The sequence below is a fragment of the Arachis hypogaea genome, chromosome 9 (assembly GCF_003086295.3).
Source record: "Arachis hypogaea cultivar Tifrunner chromosome 9, arahy.Tifrunner.gnm2.J5K5, whole genome shotgun sequence".
Classification (NCBI taxonomy): Eukaryota; Viridiplantae; Streptophyta; class Magnoliopsida; order Fabales; family Fabaceae; genus Arachis; species Arachis hypogaea.
In genome coordinates this window covers 91,481,154-91,490,896 of record NC_092044.1, presented here as the reverse complement: position 1 = coordinate 91,490,896, position 9,743 = coordinate 91,481,154, and the positions used below count along the sequence as shown (strand labels likewise).

The window sequence follows — 9,743 nt, the reverse complement described above, 5'->3', positions numbered from 1 at the left end:
CGTCTTGCTATGGCTTATGCGCAAACCATACACTTCTAGAACTTCTCTCCATAACTCCAACTTCTTATTTAGGTCTTCCCTTGACTCTCCCATAAGGACGATATCATCGGTAAAAAGCATGCACCATAGCACAGACTCTTGGATGTGCTCTGTGAGTACTTCCAAGACTAATGTGAAAAGGTATGGATTTAAGGATGATCCCTGGTGTAATCCTATACCAATAGAAAATTCCTTTGTCACACCACCTTGAGTCTTCACACTAGTTGTGGCCCCATTATACATGTCTTTAATTGCACGAATATATGTGATCCTTACTCTCCTCTTTACTAAAACCTTCCATAAGACCTCCCTTGGTACTCTATCATACATTTTTTCCAAATCAATAAACACCATATGTAGATTCCTTTTATTACTACGATACCTCTCCATCATCCTTCTTAATAGGTATATTGCTTCAGTAGTAGATCTGTCTGGCATAAATCCAAATTGGTTCTCTGTTACTTGTGTCTCTTTTCTCAACTTCCGTTCTATCACCCTTTTCCATAACTTCATGGTATGACTCATAAGTCTAATCCCTCTATAGTTTCCGCAACTTTGTATATCTCCCTTATTCTTGTAGATAGGTACCAAGGTGCTCTTTCTCCACTTATCAGGCATCTTCTTTGACCTTAAAATCTCATTAAAAAGTTTGGTTAACCAGTTGATGCCTTTTTCTCCAAGACCCTTCCAAACCTCAATCGGAATATTATCAGGTCCTACTGCCCTGCCATTTTTTATCTGCTTTAGGGCCTCTTTTACCTCGAAGTCTCGAATCATTCGATAGTAGTCAAAGTTTTGATCTTCTTCTCTTGTGCATAACCGACCAAGGCTCAGAAGAGTCTTCTGTCCCTCATTAAATAACTCATAGAAGTAGCTCTTCTACCTTTCATTAATCTTCTCCTCTTGAGCCAACACCTCTCCATCCTTATCCTTATGCACTTAACCTAATCCAAATCTCTCGTTCTTCTTTCACGGCTCTTTGCGATTCTATATATACCTTTTTCTCCTTCTTTTGTGCCCAAAGACTGGTAGAGACCCTCATATGCTCTTGTTCTTGCTTCACTTACAGTTACTTTTGTCTCTTTCTTAGCCGCCTTATATTTTTTTCCAGTTATCTGCGTTGCGACATAAAGACCACTCTTTAAAGTACTCCCTTTTTATCTTTATCTTTTCTTGTACACTCGCATTCCACCACCATGACTCCTTGTCTTTTGGTCCTATTCCTTTAGATTCACCAAAGCTTTCTTTTGCTTCTAATAACTTCTGTCATTTTCCTCCACATCTCTTCCGCGCTTCCATTCCCATCCCACTTTGCCTCTTCTCCTACCCGTCTTAGAAAGCTTCTTTGTTCCTCACCTTTCATCCACCATCACCTCGTCCTTGGGTTCTTCGTATGATGTATTTTCCTCAAGTTTTGCTCAACGCGAAAATCCATGTCGAGCACCCTATGTTGTGTTGTCAAACTCTTTCCTGGGATAATTTTACAATTAATGCAAACTTTTCGGTTGACTCTCATCAACAAGAAGTCAATTTGAGAGCTTGTCATGCCACTCTTATAGGTTATAAGATGTTCGTCTCTCTTTTTAAAACATGTATTTGCGTTGAGAAGATCAAAGGTTGAGGAAAAGTCCAAAATAGTTTTATCTATGGCATTGATCACCCCGAAACCATAGCCTCCGTGAATACTCCCATATCCAGTCACTTCTCTCCCAACATGGCCATTTAAATCTCCTCCTAAGAAAACCTTATCTCCCAAAGGTATGTCTTGAACCAAACTCTCTAGATCCTCCCAAAACCTTATCTTGTGTTGTTCGTCCGAACCCACTTGCGGTGCATAGGCGCTAACCACATGGAAAGCACCTCCCTCCACCACAAGTTTGATAGAGATTATCCGATCTCCCACCCTTTTGACATTCACTACTTCCTTCTTCCACTGCTTATCCACAATTATTCCAACCACATTCCTATTCTGCATCTTTCCTGTATACTAAAATTTGAAAGTATCCAACTCTCTAGCCTTCGCACCAATCCATTTTGTTTCTTATAGGCACATAATGTTGATCTTCCTCCTTGTTATAGTGTCCACCACCTCCATGGACTTTCCTGTTAGAGTGCCTATGTTCCATGTCCCAAATCTCAACCTTCTATCGCTCCAACCTTTACCTTTTACTTTGTGAACTAGCTTATTTACTCTCGTCCGTTCACGAAAACACGAAAACCCTTGCTCATTTAACACTACATTCGGACACCGATGCAACGACTCTTGCTTATTTGATACCGTACTCGAGCCATACAACGCATTGCTTCCAGACAACGACCTAACTTTAGCGCAATAATGTCTTTGATTCATGTCATGGGGATTCAACTATACTTTTATGTTAGTTGTGGAAAACCTAACACAACCCTCCTTTTTTATCCAGAACGCATGAATGCTTTTACACTATTATGTGGGCGTCTGGGTCATTTACTGCAGTTAACACCATGAAAGTGATATTGATGCGCATTAATAAAATCAATGAATGAACTCCATGGAAATATACAACTTATTGTTCCCTCCAAACACCCCCCCGGGGGGAACCCCTTCTTTCCCTCGTTAGAAAAGAATCTATTACATAAATCACCACTTCTATGATCTATCTGCGCACAGCACTCCGTTGCATGCTATAATTCCTGAACCTGAACAATAGAATTGCAAATTCTTTGGCAATATTAAAATGTCAAGTCTGTAACCTTTGCTTAATCTAGAAGTTACATTCAGAAGTCATGGAAAAGCATCAGAGCATCATCAAGTTTCATCAATGATGATCCCATGAGAAAGAGGACATCTCTTAGTCGCCGGTATCTCTTCTGTAGCGCATTTGCTTCGCTTGACTTGTCTGCAGGAACCAACTTGTCTGCAGGAACGTGCAATAGCTGGAACAAGCACAAATAACACATAAGCACCACTCTCTGTTCTTTTTTATCTTTTATCACTCTAAAATTTTGGTATATCTTTATAGCAATGAGTTTGTTACTAAATTTCACAATGAAGGATTAAAAAAAAAATGTAATTGTTATGCCTAAAAAGTGGTGCCTAACTTTCTAAAAAAAAGTTAAAAATTAATATTTAATTTAAAAAATATAAAAATAAATAATTTTTTAAATATTTAAAATTCTTTATAAAAGTTAGACAAAAGTTAAACATCATAGAATTGGCCCAAAAAGATGCTGTACAACTCAATTGACTGGTAAATTTTTAAACAAACTTGTAGAGTGAGTAACTCACATCTTCATCCTTTTCCTGCTCAAAAGCCAATCTTAAGCTCAAATTTAAGGCAGCATGGTACATCTCGTCCAGCACATATTCCCAAAGCAGAGGCTTATTAACTTTCCACAACATAAATCTTGATTGCTTAGCTGCAGTTACAACTAATTTCTGGAAGCAAGATTAGATTGCAGAAAATATTAGATATTTTTTAAGTTCCAAACCACAAATTAAACTGTTTCACAAACTGCGTATGTAAATTTTATCAGATTGTCACCTCCATATACAAGTAGTTATCCTTCCATAACTTGTATAGTAATCTAGGAGTTTCCTTTTTATCGACAAGAGCGGACTCTGCTATCTGCAATGAAAAGAGTTTAGGTATAAGGTTATAGGAGGATTGCAGTACATGTCAATTCATCAATCTCTTTAATTGGGTTTTGGCACATCATACGTTGTTATCCTTCCATATGGTACCCTCTTTTGAAAGCTAAAATGGGATTATAAAGTACTTCAATGCATTTTTATAAACCATAAAGAACTAAAGATTCCTTTTGATACAACCTCATTTATTTTCATAAATAGTACCATATCATAAATATACAGGGCTTGGAATTTTCTTTTCGCAATAATAAAAAATTGAACAATAGTTTTTATTTTCTAAATTTTTGCTTTTACCGAGCATATCATCAATGTTACTCTAATAGTTCTTCATTCAACATCGATGTTCTCATCAACTCTTGTCTATTTTTTTGGGGGTTTTTTTTTGAGGGTTTAAGACAACTTTGCCAATAAGAGTTAATAACCTTATCTGTCTCAAGAAAACAGTTAGACTTTGACAGGAGCCTAAATATTCTGTACGCATCACTTCCAAATCTTTTCAACACAATTGACTCAACCTGCAACATAGTGCAAGAAACAAGAGTACATGTAGAAAACATAAATACTCATATATATTTGACTTGGAAAGGACAGATATAAAAACCTCCTCATTTCTAGCCATTTCAACAATGCTCTTCAAATCTGAAAAGGAAATGAAAAGTAATTCAGACTTCAAACTATAAAATAGGAGTTACAAACCAGAATTTCATTGGCACAAACAAATGGGGAAAAAATAAATAAATAAAACAAATGGAGGATGTTTATATTGCACAAAATAGCCTAACATGGAAAAAAGATATATCATAGGTACCAATACTATATGAATCATCGAAGTTCCTCTGTGGACAACCCAGCTGTACTAGAGAAGCTCTAACACGATCTATAGTCATAGTACGACCATGTTCAGTTTTCGTCACTTCAGTAAATATTGAATCCAGCGATAGGGGAGCTGAAACATGTATAGGATAACATTCTGTTAGCCAACCAAGTCCAAAAGATAACAGTTGTGCACTTCTTTCTTATTTTTCATAGAAGGAGAAATCGATTAGACAAAGACAACGACCAAAGAGAGAAAACCACTGGAGCAAATATCCAATATTAGGTTTCCAAATTCTGAGAGGTGCTATGGGCAAATGGCAATAGTTAAATCAAAGCCCCAACAGTAATATCATAGCTCTATGAAGTAAGGAATCTGGTTAACCTGATTTCTCTATTTTCACTTTTTTCTCAACAGTTTTAGTCACATCCAATATGGCACTTAAGATAGTTGCAGCTCCATCATCCAGTCGCTTTCTTTCATTCTCGACCAATAACTGTAATTTTGCATGGAATATTTCACGTGTATTCATCCAATAATAATATAGAGAATGCTAAGGGAAGATGGAGAAGAAGAATTCACCAAATATTTAAAAACAGCACCTTATGGCATGAGATCCACAAATATATCAACCAGATCATTAGAAAGAAAAAACAAAACAGCAGGAAACTTATAAAAAGAAACAACCTTATGCCTAAGATGCCGTATAAATTCCTCAAAATTTGCACGCCAAAGTATTGACCCCTCGTTTGCAATACCACCTTGAATCCAAGTAAAAAAGTGAAGGAAAATAAGTATCATACTACTGATATGAGTGCAGTAAAATTTGGTAACGTAAATTAGTGATTCACATAAGATGACAATAAACTTACCACTATTATCTCCATCATTTACCATGGAGGAATCATCTGATTTTGCTTCTCTATCAGCATTACCTAGTGTATATGCTGTAACAGCAAATCTGATTGCCTCCCCAGGCACAGCAGCTTCTAGAACACGTTGTTCTATTGTCTCTGGTGCTTCAAATTTCTGGAAGCATGGATTATCAAAACTTTTTTTTTCCCATCTTAATTAAGTTAAGGTTATCAATAAAAAGAAACAACATTGAGGTAATACATATTTAGGTTACAATAGTGAACACTATGCTGTTGCAACGTCAATCAAAATGATGATATTGAATGGTCACCAAATATCCACTTTTTTCCATATATATCATATTATCATTGATGAACCAGAACTTTTAAAGTAATAAGCAAACAAATCAGAAAGTAGTAAATAGAGGGTCACTAGTGTAATACAAAAACCAAACATTAACTAGTAAATTGAACTCATTGTCGCATTACCTCAATGTTCCTTTCTAATCAATGCTACCATACATCAGAAATCTAAACCAAACAGGTTGCAGCCCAAATTGTTTGCATGAATCTTGATAATTTTAGTGATTGACATCTTTACCAATAAAATACCAAGCTCAACAGATGGGCTGTGCTAGTTCAAATTATTCAATTTCCTACTCAACACATACCCAGACATCTCAATCTGATTGCAAGACAAATCAGTACTTTTATAACACTACAAACTGAAAAAGAAATGGGGACTGCTACACAAAAGCTGGCTATAAATCCTGGTCATGTATAAACGTTAATGCAACTCTGTAGAAATTGACAAGAACCAATTACCTTGGCCATCTTAGAACCCCGCTTTCTAGGAGCAGATTCTGCCTTAATGAGTGTAGAAACAACTGGCTCTGGTGCGGGGCAGCGTTCAATATAGTGTGCCTTCAAAAGTTTATGAAAGCTCTCTCGAACAACAGCTTCTATAGCACCAGGATTTTCTGAAAGATAAAAGAAGATGAATTTAAGTCAGACTAATTTTAGAGGATTCAGTATTACTATTTAGCAGCGTATAAATGAGCTGAACTACAATTTGGAATTTAAACTTTCAATGTTTTACAGAGAGCCACACTTTTGACTATATTTGAGTAACAAGGTACTAATATACCTCTCTTAGAAAACCAACTAAGCCTACACATGCACCGAAATTTTGACCCAGATCAACCAACTAATCAGTTTAAATACTAACAAAAGAACATACTTATCTTTCACAATTAATAGAAGCAAAGCAAAATAATACTTGCCTTTTCCTTGGACTGCTCTTTCAACCATCTGTTTGAGGGTAAGCCTACCATCGCGAAGCAAACCATCAAGAACCTTCTCACACTGCAATACAAGAGAAGACCACAAAATATAAATAAATTAAAACCACCTTTACAGGATTGAATTGGGAAGCTTCAAAAAAACAATGTGCAGGGTGAAGAAGCTCGCTGACTTCATCATCAAGTTGGTGCTTTGCTATCTCCAAGAACTTGGGAAACCTCAAACGGTGGATTATGTTATCGAATAATGCCAGGTACTCCACTGTCGCCATGGATCCATCCTCACCCCTAACTACATTTACAGAGAACAATATAATTTCAATGGCAAACATGAAAAAATTAGAGAAAAGAGGGGGAAAAGCAATAGTACATTGATCGGCGGGGACATAAGCTTGGACACAATTGTGCTGAACTAAGACGAGTAGTGAGTTCTTGACTTGCTCCGGAGTGAGCTCCGTGCTGCGAATGATCTCTCCCAGAGACAGGGGCCCCTTCCGAAACAGTGTTTCACATACTTTCTGCAGGGGAAAAAAAGATTTGGGAGCAGTTACAGAACGATTAGTGGAAAAGGGAACAAGGATAATAGAGATAGTTACAGCGACGATTTTGCCGAAGTGGTTGGTGATGAGGTGGATGGCAAATTTGAAGCCGTACTGTGAAACCATCTTTTTCTTCTTCTTCGTGATGCAGAAGAAAGGAAAGGAAAATGCGCGGGGACGGAGGGATTAGGGATTTGGGTCGTTTCTGTTTCCTATGTCTTGATTTTGAAGCTTCACTGACTTTCAGGTATGCTTACATTTTAATGATAGAGTACCAACCTCAACTCCAAGCAAGTATAAAGCGGTGAGACTCCTTCACGAATAAACTTGTATGCCACAATCCCACTGACTAAATTCAATTAGAGGAATAACACAAATTTGCAAAAAAAAAAAATGTTAAATAAACAAATCTAATTAAGTTATAAGAAAATAAGTGACATCCATATTTAAATTACAGAAAAAAAAAAGTGTAATAGAACAGATATGCAAAAATATAAGATTTACCAGCTTACTAACCCACTACTTTCAATGAATTTTTTTAATTTTAAGATAGAGTTAATAGTGAGAATAACAGAAGGGGGGGGGATAATAGTTGTATACACACAAGGCTAATTTACTAACAAATTGAAGCATAACCCTGAATTTATACCATGGTTTAATCTACCATGTGAAATGAACAAAGATAAATCTAATAATATTTGTAGGCAGCAAATACAAGTCACAGCCAAACAAAAATCATTCTTTTTTGGATTTTTGTATATTGCTGTAAAAAAGTTGATAACCAATTTCAATTAAAAACTACTCAATTCATGTCTGCTTGAAATTGAGAGAAATTATAAATTTATATTATATTCAACAATGTACAGTAATTACTCCATAGTCTTAAAGAACAAATAAAAACCAATTAGACATGGGAAGGACCCAACAAAAACAAATAGAATAAAACAAATCAAGATATAACAAGTTTTCAAGTCAATAATCTAACTGCACTATTCAAAAAAATGCTACAAGTCAAGATATAACATTTTTAATTGACAAATGCTACAAGTTCAAAAAAATTGAAGTAAATCAAAAAATTTATGTTTGTTGCTGCCATGGTGTATCTGATAGCCATATTTTATATTTTGATCTAGTCTGCTTCATGGTTTTTATTTGCTAGTAAGGAGAATCCCTTACCCTGTGCTAACAGAACTTTATAAAAAAAGGTGTATCTAACAGGTGATTGATTCAAACAATTTACTGAGAATGCGGAAGAGGCTAATTCCCTACATAACAAGTACTTTGGCTGGAAGGATAGTCAAAGTGTTAACTTGTATCTATGGGTTTTTAGTTGACAAATGCTCAATTGCTCATAGTTATTACAACGGAACTGATAATGAAACCGATCAGACTACGAGATCATTGGGTTATTGGTTTAACCGATGAGTCACTAGTTGAACCGAGTAACCCGGTGTCACTTAAATAAAATTATAAAATCATCAAAAAGTTTAAAGTTAAAATTGAACATACATGTCTTCCCTACTACTTTAACAACAATCACGTCTCAATTCCTAAAAATAACTAAACAAAAATAAACATTAAACTAGTCGGTACTATAGTATCTTAATTAGCCAAATAAAAGACTGAAAAAATGCAGAATCTATTTGAATTAGCTTAAAATGCAGAATCTATTTGAATTAGCTTACAATCTTAATTAACATACATCTTGAAAAAATACGGAACCTATACATACAATTAGCATACAATCTCAATTAGCGTAAAAAACGGAAAAAATGCAGAACAGCATACAATCTCAATCAGCATAAAAAATTGAAAACATACAGAACCTATTGCATACAATTAGCATACAATTATCTAATAAAATCAATAGAATAAAATTAGCATAAATTTATCTAAACCTACATTAAAAATGAAAAAATCAAGTATACAAAAATTAATATAGAATAACTGAAAAAATAAAAAACTCACCTTCACCTACACACTACACTTTGGGGTTGCACCATGGAAGCAGAAGCAGAGTCACGGTTTGGGGTTGCAGCGTGGAAGCAGAACCAGACGAAGAAGCAGAAGCAGGCCACCGGCAAGGAGAGTACGGCGCACGAGGAGAGGAGGCCGCACGGGCACAGGATCCAACGAGCCAGAACGGAGGAGGCAGAGGCACGGACCACGGAGGAAGCAGATACTGGCGGCGCGGGGAGTGATGACCTCCGTTGGCTGTCGTTGTTCCGTGACGGCTGCTGTGTGTGTCTGAGTGAGGTAGGGAGGAGGGAAAATGTGGGGAGTGAGCGGGTGAGGCTGAGGAATGAGGCGTCGTGGGTCAGAAAAGGGGGGGGGGGTCATGGAAATTGGCGTTTTCAAACTTCTATAAAACCGAAACTGAAACGACGTCGTAACTGGGGAGTTTCAAAAACCGGACGGGGTTCACCGGCTTTCACTAAACCCGTAAGGGTCAAATTGGGTCACATCGATTCTAAATTTCTAATGCACCTCCTATCCGATTATTAACTCGACCCGATTTGATGGGTGGGTGACCGATATTTTTATCCGACTGGTCAAATCAAGTTGGTT

General features: G+C 36.5%; 1 protein-coding gene across 4 annotated transcripts; it reads right to left on the bottom strand.

Annotated features, from left to right (window-relative positions):
- Nucleotides 1-2,527: 2,527 nt before the first annotated feature.
- On the bottom strand, nucleotides 2,528-9,531 carry LOC112711213 (uncharacterized). Of its 4 annotated transcripts, none has more exons than XM_025763818.3 (15): nucleotides 9,144-9,531; nucleotides 7,233-7,524; nucleotides 7,007-7,154; nucleotides 6,810-6,928; nucleotides 6,619-6,700; nucleotides 6,161-6,315; nucleotides 5,354-5,510; nucleotides 5,169-5,242; nucleotides 4,866-4,977; nucleotides 4,476-4,613; nucleotides 4,269-4,306; nucleotides 4,090-4,182; nucleotides 3,561-3,644; nucleotides 3,305-3,454; nucleotides 2,528-2,952 (listed from the first exon to the last, which is right to left on the bottom strand). In XM_025763818.3, exons 2-15 carry the CDS (start codon nucleotides 7,299-7,301, stop codon nucleotides 2,794-2,796), a joined length of 1,578 nt encoding a protein of 525 aa, XP_025619603.1. In that variant the 5' UTR covers nucleotides 7,302-7,524; nucleotides 9,144-9,531; the 3' UTR covers nucleotides 2,528-2,793. The 4 variants fall into 4 exon arrangements, with proteins under 4 accessions (XP_025619603.1, XP_025619604.1, XP_072059272.1 ...); XM_025763819.3 differs by having other exon boundaries at nucleotides 7,233-7,520; nucleotides 9,144-9,505; XM_072203171.1 differs by having other exon boundaries at nucleotides 7,455-7,524; nucleotides 9,144-9,489.
- Nucleotides 9,532-9,743: the final 212 nt, after the last annotated feature.

Coding starts and splice junctions, on each gene's coding strand:
- LOC112711213 (XM_025763818.3), bottom strand. CDS start 7,301: ATGGTTTCACAGTACGGCTTCAAATTTGCCATCCACCTCATCACCAAC. Junction 6,701..6,809: donor AGCACCAACTTGATGATGAA/GTCAGCGAGCTT, acceptor CTTGTATTGCAG/TGTGAGAAGGTTCTTGATGG. Junction 5,511..6,160: donor GGGGTTCTAAGATGGCCAAG/GTAATTGGTTCT, acceptor CCATGCTTCCAG/AAATTTGAAGCACCAGAGAC.